The sequence below is a fragment of the Macaca thibetana genome, chromosome 19 (assembly GCF_024542745.1).
Source record: "Macaca thibetana thibetana isolate TM-01 chromosome 19, ASM2454274v1, whole genome shotgun sequence".
NCBI lineage: Eukaryota > Metazoa > Chordata > Mammalia > Primates > Cercopithecidae > Macaca > Macaca thibetana.
The window spans coordinates 317,045-332,982 of record NC_065596.1 but is presented as its reverse complement, the minus strand read 5'-3'; the positions used below and the strand labels follow the sequence as shown (position 1 = coordinate 332,982).

Genomic DNA, 15,938 nt, shown 5'->3' with positions numbered 1-15,938 from the left:
TACTACCAAAAAAATAGAGTGAAAGCCCAATAACATTGATCTAGGCAGTGACTGTTTTTATTTAATCTTCAAATTTCAGAAAACAAACAAAAATTGAGTTAGATTACTTGAAATTTTTTAAATGCTGCACACAATCTGATACAATCATCAAAATGAGACAACTAAAAAATGGGAGATAATATTTGCAAATCACACATGTAACAAGGAGTTAATGTCAAAAATATATAAAAATCTCAAATGACTATATAACAAAAGCAAATAAAAATGAGCAAAAGTTTTAAGTAAATATTTTCAAGAAAAGACATACATGTGGCCAAGAGATATATATAAAAAATGTTCAATATCGGCCAGGCGCAGTGGCTCACTCCTGTAATCCCAGCACTTTGGGAGACCAAGGTGGGTGGATCACGAGGTCAGCAGTTCGAGACTAGCCTGGCAACATGGTGAAACCCTGTCTCTACTAAAAATACAAAAATTAGCCAGACATGGTGGCAGATGCCTGTAATCCCAGCTACTCCAGAGGCTGAGACAGGAGAATCGCTTGAACCTAGGAAGCGGAGATTGCAGTGAGCCGAGACCAAGGCATTGCACTCCAGCCTGGGTGACAGAGCGAGACTCTGTCTCAAAACAAACAAACAAACAAGCCAAAAAAAAAAAAAAACCCTAGGAAAGAACAACTCACACCTGTTAGAATTACTCTTATATATATATATTTTTTAAAAAAGTGTTAGGAAAGGTGGGAAGAGAAGGAAATTCTTCCACACTCTGGGTTAAATGTAAATGAGGACAACCATTATTTAAAAAAAAAAAATACAGATACCTCAAAAAGTTTAAAATCAAACTATGATACAGCAATTGTAATAATGGATATAAATCCCAAACAAATAAAATCAGAATAAAGAAACATTTGCACTTCTGTGTTGTTTGCAAAACTCTTCACAATGGCCAAAATATAGAATCAGTTGTTCAGTATCTAATGAGTACATCAAGACAATGTGGTAGGCTGGGTGCAGTGGCTCTCGCCTGTAATCCCAGCACTTTGGGAGGCTGAGGTGGGCAGATCACGAAGTCAGGAGTTCAATACTAGCCTGGCCAACTTGGTGAAACCCCGTTTCTAATAAAAATACAAAACTTAGCGAGGCATGGGGGCATGCGCCTGTAATCCCAGCTACATAGGAGGCTGAGGCAGGAGGATCACTTGAACCCAGGAGGTGGAGGTTGCAGTGAGCAAAAATCGTGCCATTGCACTCCAGCCTGCGTGACAGAGTGAGACTCCATCTCAAAAAACAAAAACAACAACAACAACAATCAATGTAGTGTATATACACAAGAGAATACTATTCATCTTTTAAAAAGCCAGTTTTATTGTTTTCAATTACATGGTTTGAGCTAGAGGACATATTAATTGAAATAAGAGATAGAAAGATTATTATTTCATTTTACTTATACATGGCTTGTAAATAAGTTAATCTCATTGAAGTAGAGAGTAAAATTATGACCAACAGATAGCAAAGTATTTAGAAGGGGGGTTTGGAAAGATGTCTGTCAAAGAATGCGTAATTATAGTTGGGCAGGAGAAATAAGTTCAAAAATTTTCTTCTACTGCATGGTGACTGTAGTTCATAATAATGTATTTGCGTTTTTTAAAATTCTAAGATAATATTATGTGCTCTCACCACAAAAATGTTAACTATATGAGATAAAGCATTAATTACATAGAATTAAGCATTTGACAATGTATATACATACTTCAAAATGTCATGTTTTACAGAATAAATTTATATTTATTCATTACAGATGTTACAAAAGACACTAAGAGGTCAGATGTTGCTTAGGGTCTCATGACTGGCCACTCTGAATACAGTAAACAAGTTTGCATACAACACAACAAAAAAAGTTTTAATCCAAAATCTGCCATGATCTCCAAATGTTTTCCAGAGAAAATGACCAAAAAGCTGACTACCATTAGGTGATTAAGAATAAAAACTGTAAACTTCACCCACAAAAAAAACTGATATAAGAGTGAGAAATTCCTCCAAATTGTAATATCAATATGCAAAAAAATATTATTCCAAATTTGAAATCTACAGAGGTCATTTTATTACTTTGAAATGTTTAATATTCACACATAAAAACAGAAGATTCTGCGTGGAAATGTACATTGTTCTATAAGTACATCATAGAAAATTAAATTTACAATTCACTTATTAGCTCTTAAAAATTTAATTTCTAAGATACATATTTTAGGACATTTTATATTTGCCAAACTTTGTAAGAATTTAATGAGATTTTCTGTGTACAGAGAAAAATGATGCTAACTGATTTAATTCTCTTACCTGTGAACAGTGTATGCCTTTTAACTCATTTGAAAGCTGTGTTCATAAGCAAACTCTCCAGTTAAACCCATTTTTTAAAGTGCATTAAAAATACCAGCTTTCTCAGAAAACCAACAAAGTACCATGCTAAATGACACGGCATAAAAACGAGTATGAGAAAATTGTAGCCATAAAACAGAAAAAGAAAAAGAAGGTATGTGATGCATACATAGGTGAAAAACACAGAATTAGATAAAGAAAACTAAAGATAATTAGAACATAAAAGAAGTGAAATTCATCTTTAAATTCAGCAAGATTCAGTTTTGCAGCCTGAAAAAAAAAAAAAGACTCTTCACATGAAGAATTAGTTATTTGTTCAACATTGATATTTTCTATCTCTTACTTGAAATTGCAAACTAACTTTCACAGGAATATTTATTTATGCCTTACTATGGAGCATCAGTTACACTGTCATTTTTTTTTTTTTTTTTGCTATATTTATATATATAAACATTCTCAGGACTTATGAAACTTCCCTAGTACTTACCTGAACAAATTGGGTGAATCAATAGGAAATTATACTTTAGTCAATTATAAAAAGTGAAAGGAACAATAACTAAAAAATAGTAGGCTTATATAGAGTTCTCCAGTTAAAAGAACTAAATGGAATGTTCTAACTCAATAAAATATAACTTAATAAACTAATTGTGGAATTACACCTAGAAATTATTTTGTGTGCACTACTAAATTTTATAAAAACCATTCATACAGTCCTTGACCAGCTCACATAATGAAAATCTCATAAGCTATAAAAGAGAAAAAATATGAGAAACAAGAAAATTATGGGTCTAGCATTAGTACCAGACAAGTAAAGACAAAAAATTTACATAAGGAGGTTCTGATCCATTAGCCATAGATTTTACAGTAACCAATTCAATAAAAAGCAGAGGGCATCAATTTGCTTTTAGCATTTTTGAGGTTTTTAGTCTTCTATTCACCTTATTAAAATGATTCATTTTGTTCCAATATTGCTTTTTCCTTCTGAAAATAGGTACAAACTCATTCAAACATGTTTACTGACTCCATAACTTTCTTAAACCTAAGGTTTATCTTTAGAGTAATGTATGTGTATATTTAACTCTATGTAAATCCATACTAAAAGTCTGTATGTGTTTGCAGGCAGAGATGCCATATATTCAATGAAAAATATGTAACAATTTTTAAATGTTTATTCTGGACTCAGAAATGTATGAATTTTATTTATAATTGTACATAACTTTTATTATGACCATAAACATGACCCTGTAGTGAATAACACTGTAATTGTACGTTTAAAAATATCTAAAAGTGTAGAATTGGTTTCTAATACGAAGGATAAATGCTGGAGATGATGAATAGTTAATTTACCCTGATGTGATTATAACCCATTTTATTTCTGTATCCAAATAGGCTATATATAGCATAAATACCTACACATACTATGTACCCACAAAAATTAAGAAAAATAAGTTAAAATAAGAAAAAAACAAACATTTAACCTATGGAAACAATATTCTTTAACTGCTTTGCACTTTAAAGTCACTGGCAAAAGAGATTACTATGTGTTGTCCATTGTGTTATCAAATAGTATATTTGGTAACACTTTTTTAGTTTTATCTACATCCTTGAGTAAGGTTGAATAGATTAAAGTTAGTGGCATAATAACACTTTAGTGAATGCATAATAGTTTTAACATGTTTAAAACACTTTAAAAAATTAAGTTCACACTTAATCTAAAAATTTAATAATGTACTATATTCTATTATGTAAAAGTACTATTAGTAGAATGATATACTACTAATAAATTTTAGTTAGCTAAAATTAAAAAAGTTTTTATCACTATAATGTAGAATATTACTCTCAATATCTAATCCATGCATTACTTAATAATAAATGTTAACTAAAAAGAGTCTCTCCACTTGGAATTTCATCACATCTTACATTTTAATGCCTTTCCTCTTCCATAGAAAAGGTCATAAATAATGTATACCTAATAAACAAAAAATCTTTTATATTTTTGATGCAGCCATTAGTAACATGCTTTCACAGGTGAATACAGTAGGAAGGAAAAGAGAGCATGAAGTAATTTGACAGTAGAATTGCATCATTATTCGTGTTTAAAATATCTAATTTTAAGGACTAAAGTATACTTGTAATGTAATTATAACGTTTAAAAAATTCTCACTTCTTTTAAAGTGACATACAAATAATTTATTTACCAACTTTAGTTCTGGCTTATTTTCCATACTTAGCACTCTGATTTAGTGTAATGTCTATAGCTTCAGTGCCTTACGTATTTCTACTGTGAATTCTCTGATATTTACATTGACTTCATTTTGGATTACACGTTGTTTCCTATTAACTACATTGCAAAAATATATTCTAGTATGAAACCTCTGGTGTTTTCTAAGAAATAGTTATTAAAACAATTTTTCTCCAAATTTATTATATTTGCAAGATTTCTTTCCCAATATAAATGTCTTGATGTTGAGCAAAGTTGGAGAAACTGCTTCAGGGTTTTTTTTTAGTACAAAATGTGTACAATAAAATCTGTGATACAAGGGTACTACAACCCTCTTTATGTTTGTAATCTTTGTCTTCAAAATGAATACTCTTCTTCACTTTTTTTCTGAGATACAGTCTTGCTCTGTCATGAAGCTGGAGTGCAGTGGTGTGATCTTGGCTCACTGCAACCTTCACCTCCCAGGTTCAAGGAATTATCCTGCTTTAGCCTCTTTAGTAGCTGGGATTACAGGTGTGTACCACCATGCCTGGCTAATTTTTGTATTATTAGTAGAGATGGGGTTTCTATGGCCATGTTGGTCTCAAAGTACTGACCCCATGATCCACCCACCTCAGCCTCCCAAAGTGCTGGGATTACAGGCATGAGCCACTGTGCCCAGCCTCTTCTTTGCTTTAGAGACTTTTTTTTTTTTTTACAGTAATTGCATTTATAATGATTTTATTATTTATCAACTCTCTAACATTGAGTAAGATGTGAGCAGATATTAATGGTTATTTCACTGTATTTGTATAATTTTTCTCAAGTATAAATGCTTTCCTGTGCAATAAGATATGACTATTAATTAGAAGTTTCACAATATTGTTCACCCTTGTAGATGTTTTCTCCAGTAAAAATTATCTTACCTAAAAATAAGTGAGACAATCTTTTAAAGATTTTGTCACATTCTTCACATTTCTAGGATTTGTCACCAGTATAATTTCTTTTATATTTAGAAAAGGTTTGAGGTGTTCTCAAAATCATTGTCGCTTTCTGCTTTTGTAGATTCTCCCTGGTATGAATTTTCTTATGCTTAATAAGCCTTGCAGATCAGTTAAAACTTTGTCACATTCTTCATATTTGTAAGGTTACTTCCCAGTATGAATTGTTATGTTTAGTAAGTGATGAAGATCAGCTAAAAGCTTTGCCACATTCTTCACATTTGCACAGTTTCTCTCCGGTATGATTTCTCTTATGTGTAGTAAGGTGTGAGGAATGGTTAAAAGCTTTGCCACATTCTTCACATTTGTACAGTTTCTCTCCAGTATGAATTCTCTTATGTGCAGTAAGTGTTGAGGATTTGTTAAAAGCTTTGCCACACTCTTCACATCTGTGTGGTTTTTCTCCAGTATGAATTCTCTTATGTCTAGTAAGGGTTGCAGAGTCTGTAAAAGTTTTGCCACATTCTTCACATTTGTATGGTTTCTCTCCAGTGTGAATTTTCTTGCATGTAGTAAGCATTGAGGATTTGTTAAAAGCTTTGCCACAGTCTTCACATTTATATATTTTTTCTCCATCTTCACATTTATATATTTTTTCTCCAGTATGAATTATCTTATGTCTAGTAAGTGTTGTAGAGTATGTAAAAGCTTTGCCACAGTCTTCACATTTGTATGGTTTTTTCTCCAGTATGAATTCTCTTATGTCTAGTAAGAGTCATAAAAGCTTTGCAGCAGTGTTCACATTTGTAGGGTTTTTTCTCCAGTATGAATTCTCTTATGTCTAGTAAGGGTTACAGAGTCTGTAAAAGCTTTGCAACAGTCTTCACACTTGTAGGATTTCTCTCCAGTATGAATTTTCTTATGTTTAGCAAGTTTTGAGAATTGGTTAAAAGCTTTGCCACATTCTTTACATTTGTAGGGTTTCTCTCCAGTATGAATTATCTTATGTGTAGTAAGGTTTGAGGATCGATTAAAAGCTTTGCCACATTCTTTATATTTGTAGGGTTTCTCTCCAGTATGAATCCTTATGTTTAGCAAGTATTGAAGATGGGTTAAAAGCTTTGCCACATTCTTCACATTTGTAGGGTTTCTCTCGAGTATGAATTTTCTTATGTGCAGTAAGGTTTGAGGGATGATTAAAGGCTTTGCCACATTCTTCACATCTGTTGGGTTTCTCTCCCATATGAATTCTCTTATGTCTAGTAAGTTTTGTAGACTGGTTAAAAGCTTTGCCACATTCTTCACATTTGTAAGGTTTCTCTCCAGTATGAATTCTCTTACGCGTAGTAAAGGTTGAGGATCTGTTATAGGCTTTTCCACATTCTTCACATTTGTAAAAATTCACTGTAGCATGAATTCTTTTGAGGTAGGTGTAACAGTATGCAAAATGATTTGCCACATTCTTTACATTTGAAAGGTTTCTTATCAGTATGTCTTATCTTATGTGCATTTAAATGTGAAAATTTATCAAAGACTTTCACATATTTATCAAATTGAAATATTTTGCTCTGGGTAGTTGGCAAACACTGCTTAAGTTCATTATAACCTTCTTTGTGCACCTTATACTCATCCACACTTTTATAGCCTTCTTTTAAAGAAATTTCTTATCTCCACATTTTTTGTATCTTCTCAGTGTTCCTTTTTGGAAAGAATCTTTTATGTTCTTCTCTGGCAAAAAGTCTTGGGTGAAATGAGAACACATTCTTGAAAGAAATAAAAATAACACATTACTTTAATTGCTAGACTCAAATGAATATGCTTTCCAAGTCTAATCTATAAAACTACATAAGCAAGATGGCATAGCACAATACCACAGATGATAATTTCTTCCTAGACATACAAATTTAACAAAAAGATACTGACCAAAATGCTTTTGTGGAAAATTGATGAGTAAGTGTGTTCAGTGCCCCAAGCGAGCACAATATAAACAGCGTCATAGAAGAAAAAGAAAAGTCTGTTATATTTACCCAACACAGCTTTTTCTGCTCCCCAATATAACATAATGTCTTTAGAAGTAAATTGCCAACTTCAATTGTTTTGCAGAGAGGAATACCTGAGAGTAGATAATTCATCAAGCAAAAAGGTCTTTTTGGCTCACAGTTTGGCAGACTGTAGAAAAAGTGTGTGCCAGCATCTGCTTCTGGTGAGAATCTCAGGAAGCTTACAATTAGGTGAAAGGCAAAAAATAACAGGACATATCAGATGATAAGAGAAAGAGCAAGTGCGAGGCAAAGAAGCCAGGTTCTTTTAATGAGCCAATCTTTGAATTAACAGAGTATAAACATTTTGATTAACAAGATAGTGACAAGCCATTCATGAGGAATTTGCCCCCATGACACAAACACCTCCCACCAGGTTCCACATTAAACACTGAGGATTACACTGTAGCATAAGGTTTGGAGAACATGGAAATCCAAACAATATTGCAGACCAATTAGGCTTAACAGGCATATACAAACCATTTTAATCAAAAGCAAGAGAATACACAATATTCTTATATGTGCCTGGTATATTCTGTTAGTACACATACCAAGTCTTATTAAATCTGACAATACCAGCTGGGTGCAGTGGCTCATGCCTATAATCTCAACATTTTGGAAGACTGAGATGGTAGAAACATGTGGAGCCAGAAATTTGAGACCAGCCTGGGCAACACAGTGAAATCCTGTCCTTTTAAATAATCAAAAAGTTAGTAAGGCTGGGTAATGCATATCTGTAGTGTCAGCTTCTTGGGAGATTGAGGTGAAAGGATCACTTGAACCTGGGAGGTTATGGTTGCAGTGAGCCAAAATTATTCAACTGCACTACAGCCTGAGTGACAGAGTAAGTTCCTGCCTCAAACAACAAGAAGACATAAATTTAAGAAGACCAAAATCATACATGTTTTCTGACCAGAATTGAATAACACAAGAAATTAAGAGCAAAAGTAAAACTGACAAACCCAAATATATTTGAAAATGAAACAAACTCTTTAACATATTCTTGGCTTAAGGGTAAAAAAATTTAATCCTTCAAAGATGTCAATACAACCTAGAGTGGTGAACAGATTTATTATAATCTCTATAAAAATCTGAATAGCACAATTTTTTACAAACATGTTGTTTAAAATGTTTTAATTTAATGATAAACTATAGCCAAACACCCATTAAAAAACAAGGAGGCACTATATTTCCTGATTTCAAAACATATTAAAAGCTAAATAACACAAACAATGTGGTACTGACACACAGATAAACAGGCAAAAGAACATAATAGAGAGCCAAGAAATCAACCCTCCTATATATAATCAAATGATTTTCCACAAAGTTGCCATGAGCACACAATAGAGAGAAGATAATCTCTTCAAAACATAATGTTGAAAACTAGATATCAACACTGATAAAATAAAGTTAGATCATTTCCTTGAACCGTATATGAAAAGTATTTTAAATAAAATACTTACATATTAAAAAACTAACAAATCTCTTAGAAAAAAACATAGGGAGAAGACATGACATTGGTCTTGGCACCATTTTCTTAGATACAACATTAAATGGATGAGCAACAAAGAAAAAAAGAAAAATTTAACTACACTATATTCCAAAACTTCTGCATGTCAATGAAAACATTCAGTAGAGTGACAATGCCTTTCAGAAAGTGGGTGAAAATATTTGCAAATCACATATGATAGGAGTTAATATTAAAAATATATAAGTAACTCTTAAGACTGAACAATGAAGTTGAATAACTTGATTTAGAAATAAATAATTGAACTAAATTTTTATCAAAAAAGTTACACAAATGGGAAAACCCTTTGAAAAAACATGCAGAATTACCATTTGTAAAGAAATGAATAAAAATTACATTGAAAAACAAAATCACCTTATACTTAATAGGATGGCAACTATCAAATTTTTAGAAATACCAAATCTGTAGATTATGCAATAAAAATCACAGTCATGTTGATTGTGGGTGGAAAACAAGGATGCAGCCATTATTTAAAAATGTATAAATGTTCCTCAAGTAATTAAAATAAAAGTATCATCAAATACAGCAATCTCATTTATGAATTTATATCCAAAATATGCAACACAGGACCTGAAAGATATATTTGAACATCCATGTTTATTGTACCAGTACTCACAAAAGCTAAAAGGCTGAAGCAACTTAGATATTCCTTGACTTATAAACACATCAAAAACCATGTTATACACACACACACACACACACGTACACACACAATAGAATATTACTCAGCCTTAAGTAAATCTTGTCATATTTTAAGATAAACTATGAAAATATTATGTTACCTGAAATAAGACAGTAACAAAATGATGAATACTATATGATTCCACTTATATGAGATATCTTAGTTAGTCACACTCATAGAAACAAAACATGGAAGGGTGTTTGTCAAGGGCTGGGGGGAGGGTAAAATGGGCAGTTGTTAATTAATGGGTATTGAGTTTTAGTTTCACAAAATGAAAAATTTATAGAACTCTTTTATATAATATGAATATACTAAACAATCCTGAAATGTACAGCTTCTTTTTTTGAGACAGGGTCTCACTCTGTCACCCAAGCTTGAGTGCAGTGGTAAAATTACGGCACACTGTAGCCTCAAGCTCCCAGGCTCAAGTAATCCTCCACCACCAATCTCCAAAAGAGCTGAGAGTACAGGTGCACACCACCATGCCTGGCTATTTTTATAATTTTTTTTTTGTAGAGAGAGAATCTCCATATGTTTTCTAGGCTGCTCTCAAACTTTTGGGCTCAAGCGATTCTTCCGTCTTCACCTCCTAAAATCCTGGGATGACAAATGTGAGCCACCACCATGCCTGGCCCTGAAATGTACACTTCAATAGATTTAAGATGGTAAATTTTATGTTTTAACAACAATGCTTTTCAAAGAAAAACCGAAAAAATACAGAATTAAAATTGTTTTCAAAAATTACCTTCAAATCACAAAAGTGTCTCTCTCACACAAAGGAAATACATATTCATCATTAAACACATGGTGAAAATAAGACTATTTCCTTGACTATTCACTTAGACAAGAAAAAACAACCATTCAGCTAAGAGAGAATGTATAGAAGATAAGCTATAACAAAAATTAGGGTTATATTTATAGATACACACACATGTATATAATCTGGTTGTGATAGACCTATGGCCGATTTATAATTAAGCCCATTGATTTAAAGTGTACAAATAGAATTGCAAATTGTCTAATATTATAGTACATAAGTAAAATCAAAACCCACAATAAACTGATGTTAATAAACCAAGACTATAAAACACCAATATAGACTGGAAAACAATAATAAGAGAAATGTTTATTCATAAATTCTGGTTTGTGATATTGATATAATATTAAGAAAGAATTTGTCTAGATAACGATAATATTTGACTAACTGTACTCACGGAAGGCAGGTATTTTAAATCATTGACATGCACTATATGGCTGTAAAATTTCAGAGAAATTGCAGTATAGGCATAAATAAAAGATTCTCATGAGAAACTTTAAATAAACATTTTTTAAAAACTAGAAATAAGTTTTATGTTTTAAACATATGCTATTCTTACACAAAATAAAACTGCTGTAATCCAACTTTAGAAGCAAAAAATAGCCTTACATTGCTAAATGTAAGCAGAATATGGTTAGAGCCTATGATATATACAACAAATATATGGGAAAAAATGATGTGATTATTTAGATACAGGCTGAAAAAGTGGTTGCAAATCCTATAATTCCTTTTTGCCTACAGCAAACTTAAATTTATAAGTAACTGTTTTAGTAAATATGGAGTGTCTACTAATTATCTAATTTACTTCAGGCATAACATGTAAATTCTAGAATATTGTTCTAAATCTCTGAATCTAAAATTACAAATTTGTAATAGAAAATAAAGAATAAAAATGTATAAAGAGAGGGAAGTAAGTAAGATGGAAGAAGGAAAGGTACCCTATTTTCTTACTCCCTGCACAGCAAGACAATTTGTCAGCCATCTCTGACAAAAATACCTTCATGAGAGAGCCAGGCCTCATGGCTCAAACCTGTAATGACAGCTACATGGTACGTTCAGGTTAGAAAATTGCCTCAGGTCAGGATTTCAAGACCAGCCTGGATTATGTAGCAAGACTCCATCTCAAAAATAAGTGCCTTTAAGAGAGCTTTGAGATCCAGAGAGGGGGTTGTGAAGATCTGATAAAGCCCGAGATTGAAAAGTCTTCTTTTCAGAAGGCAGGCCCTCATTTAGGTGGGAAACTACAGGATCCTTGTTCTTAAGTACAGACTAGGAGGTGGCTTACCTAGCTTGGCACAACAGAAAATTCTGAACTTACTGTGTAACCATCTCAAACTCGTTCCAGCCACAATCTGAGAGAGGTCCTGCCCTTCCAGAGACCTGGAGGAAGACATTCATTTATAGCCATGCAGGCAGGCCTGCAGACCTTGGCCTTTGCCATGGTCCCTGAAGCAGTTCAATGACTCAGTTTCAGCTCCCTGAGCCACAGTTAATGGACAGTTCTGCCTACCTAAGAACCCACACAGTGACCTGGAAAAATTCTTTCTGGTACTCAGTGAAAGCTGTACTCATCCACATTTTGACATAAGGCCCACCATATGCAGACTTGACTGCAGACACCTGCACTAGTGTCTGCCCTACAGAGCAAAGTACCAAAAGAAATTCAATCTATCCAACATATAAAATGTGAATTACAACTACCAAATCCCCTTGTGACAAGCCAACTAAAGGTGGACCCGAGTGCAGACCCAGCAGCCTGGTGACCAAGCTATAACCCCTCTCCACTACAAACCCAAAGGGCATCCCATCACCCTAGGGGCCCAACAAAAGATGATCTTTACCTACTGAAAGTTTAAAAAACTTGAAGAAGTGTTTCTTCCTTCAAATTTACATACACCAGTGCAAAACTATATTGTGCCTATTGTCAATGCTTCTCTTTTAACATAGCATTGAAAGTACGTGGCAGAAGAATTAGTCGAAAAATAAGGAGTCATTAAAATGGAAAACAAGTAAAACGTTGCTGGTTGTAGATCATATGATCTTATATAAAACCATAAATAGTACATTAAAACCTGTCTAAACTACTAAATACAATCAGCAAATTTAGGAAAATATAAAATCAACATACAAGTTAGGGTTCCGTACACTTAAGACAAGCTCTCTGATAAAATACAGAAAGAAAACAATCTTATTTACAATAGCATTAAAATGATAAATTTCGAGAACAAATTTAACAAAGGAGGTAAAAAATCTTTACAATGATATATCAGTAATAGAAATTATAAAAGGCAAAAATAAATTTTAAAATATTTCATGTCTATGGCCAGGTGCGGTGGCTCACATCTGTAATCCCAGCACTTTGGGAGGCCGAGATGGGCAGATCACGAGGTCAGAAGATCGCGACCATCCTAGCTAACAGGTGAAATCCTGTCTCTACTAAAAATACAAAAAAATTAGCAGGGCATGGTAGCAGGTGCCTGTAGTCCCAGCTACTCCGGAGGCTGAGGCAGGAGAATGGCATAAACCCAGGAGGTGGAGCTTGCAGTGAGCCGAGATCGCACCACTGCACTCCAGCCTGGGCAACAGAGTGAGACTCCATCTCAAAAAAAAAAAAAAAATTCATGTCTATGCATTTAAAGAATAAATACTGTTAAAGTACCATGTTACCCAAAGTGATCTATAGATTCAATAAACTCTCTAACAGAATTTCAGTGGCAATTTTTTTAAGCAATGGAAAACACTATTTTAGAATTTCCATGAAACTACAATAAACTTTGAATAGTCAAAGCAATCTTAAAAACAAAGAACAAGCAGAGGGGCATCATACTTTTTAACTTCAAACTGTATTTGAAGACTAGAGTAATATAAACAAGATAAAATGTGCAAAAAAATGAACCAAAAAAACAATGAAATAGAAACTACTACTCACATTTCACACATGATGCAAAAAGAAAACTTTAAAAATTGTTTAACACAGAGTTTCTTAAAACTATGCAGATTTGTGTGTTCCCAAAAAGAATGTAAAAGTAGTCAGACTGTGCAGTTTTTTATATGCCATGAAGAGGATGGTGGCTCTCACTGAAAACTTGAAAGAAGATCACCAGAAAGAAAGTAGAATCCTTAGAAAATTTAAAAGCATAAAACAGAAGATGTCCAAATGTGAGAGAAAAAAAAACAAAACAAACAAAAAAACCCTCAGGCTTCCCAGAAACTATTTCCTATAAAACACAGCTTTCCAACTCACATTTTAACAACTGGCTTTCTCCTTAATTTTTAGATCTCTCATCTGTGTCATCCATTGTATTCACCTTCACTCTCACCTACCTGGGGGCTCATCCACCATCTCATGTCTCTTCGTATTCCAGGGCTCTTTTTCTTGCTCCAGACAGGTGATCAGGTCTGGCTTAGAGACAGTAATACCTGTTTCATTACAAATAAATACGTAAATTTTGCTCATGTTCTCCAATTACCAACCTAGTTATGTGTTCAGTAAAGAGGGTATAATAAAATATTTTCATAAAGTAATCATAAAATTCTGATTTCTAACAGAGAATTTTAAATATTTTAAATTTATAGGTTATTAATTTCACTACCCAGTAATACTGAGTTAAAACTTGGTGTTGGCAATTAGATTTTAAGGTATGGGCAACAATATTTTATGTTACTAAATTAATGAAATTACTGCTAATCTAGAGTAAAGGACACAGATCAGCTCAGGAATGTGGAAAGTTCAGGTCAAGATGAAACATCCTGAAGAAGTTATTTTATACATGGACAAATCTCCAAGATTCTCTTGAAAACACGGATCTGAAACTCATTTATGCAAAGCATAAATTACCAAAACATACTCTACAAAAAAGAGAAATGAAACCATTAAGGTATGTTTGGAATTGTGTGTTGAAGTTATCCTCACCCAGGAAGACCAGATTCCTGTAGTTCTCTAACATCATGTTCCTATATAAATTCCACCGTGCAGTGTCCAAGAATTGCCACTCCATCAGAGAGAATTCTATGGCCACATCTGTAAATGTCAACAGTCCCTGAAAAACACACACACACACACACAGACACATAGACACACACACACACACACACACACACACACACCAGGTAGCCAGCAGAATTTATAACTTGACTAAAGGCAAAATGAGAGAGTAAAAAGAACTGGTTCTGACTTACAGGAGTGACTGAAATTATCCAATAAAATATTTATTTACACAGAAATATGTCCTAATGTATTCTCTAATCCTGAGAAAAGAGAATGGCATAAGATCCACACCACCAGCATATCTATAATACTTTTCTGGATGATAAAGTATAAAATTAAGGGCATAAACACAAATATGCACACTTTTCAGTGCTCTATTTGCATCATACAGAATCAGTTATGTATATTTTTCAGGTGGAAAAGATATGTTGAGTTGGAAGTTACCTCTATAATTTGTCATTTTTAGTAGCGATTTTAAATAGTCTGTCTTTAACACCCTAATAGCAAGTATCTCCTAATATAGCTTTTAGAAGTTTTTGTGTAATAAATGCCATCTTGTTTAAATCAGCATTTTCTAAACAGTGTTCTGCATAGAGCTAATGGAGAACACAGATGGAATCTCAACATTAGATGTTCTTCATGTTTACTAAGGACTCCAGCTTTTCCCAATAGGAATCTTGAGTATCCACACCTTCCCATGTTCAGCACCACAAGGGGAACATTTTTAATACTGCAGACCGTAAATTCCTGGTGAGAATTTTGCATGGCGTATAAGAAGCCATGATGTAGAGAATGTAGAGAAAGCTATGGTATATAGGAAATAAAGATTTTTCAGAGACCTTGACTATCATAAAAAATTTAAAACATACCTAAAACAAACTTATTAGGGAGAAAAAACAAGTAGAGAGATTAAGGTTTGCAAGTACTGAATGCATGGCATTCCAGGAGGCAGAGTGGACACAGCTCTTTATACAAGACATGTTTAGCTGAAAAAAAAGTCATTTTTTCCTCTTTCTCCTCCTTCTCTGGAAATTCACTTCAGATGAGATTCTCTGGACAAATTACATCTGGATCTGGAGAATATGCCTTAAAAGTGTCAGCACCACATGTTTACCTGCTACCACCACACCCACAGGCAGAAGGACCAAGAGCTGCAAAAAAAAGTCCACCCATTTCTGTTTTTTATATTAAAAAAAAAAAAAAAAGACTCAGGAATTATGAGATGTTCCATGGAAATAAAAGTAAAAGCTTCTTCTTTCCTGTCCTCAGGTGACCTCCCTTTTAATAGACTCCATCAATTTCTGCTACAGTAAATGAAAATATGAGCCACACTTTCCTGTCACTACCAAACCCAAACAGAACAGGCCC

The 15,938-nt window shown here is 33.4% G+C and overlaps 2 protein-coding genes across 2 annotated transcripts in view; one reads left to right on the top strand and one right to left on the bottom strand.

Annotated features, from left to right (window-relative positions):
• Nucleotides 1-15,938, top strand: part of LOC126942371 (zinc finger protein 98-like) — a 283,769-nt gene that overhangs the window by 93,502 nt on the left and 174,329 nt on the right. The window lies entirely within an intron of this gene.
• LOC126943283 (zinc finger protein 723-like) lies at nucleotides 13,899-15,335 on the bottom strand. Its single transcript, XM_050771876.1, has 3 exons — nucleotides 15,309-15,335; nucleotides 14,496-14,622; nucleotides 13,899-14,002 (listed from the first exon to the last, which is right to left on the bottom strand). Exons 1-3 carry the CDS (start codon nucleotides 15,333-15,335, stop codon nucleotides 13,899-13,901), a joined length of 258 nt encoding a protein of 85 aa, XP_050627833.1.

Coding starts and splice junctions, on each gene's coding strand:
- LOC126943283 (XM_050771876.1), bottom strand. CDS start 15,335: ATGCAAAATTCTCACCAGGAATTTACG. Junction 14,623..15,308: donor ATTCTCACCAGGAATTTACG/GTCTGCAGTATT, acceptor TGTGTTTTTCAG/GGACTGTTGACATTTACAGA. Junction 14,003..14,495: donor CAGGAATCTGGTCTTCCTGG/GTGAGGATAACT, acceptor GTAATGAAACAG/GTATTACTGTCTCTAAGCCA.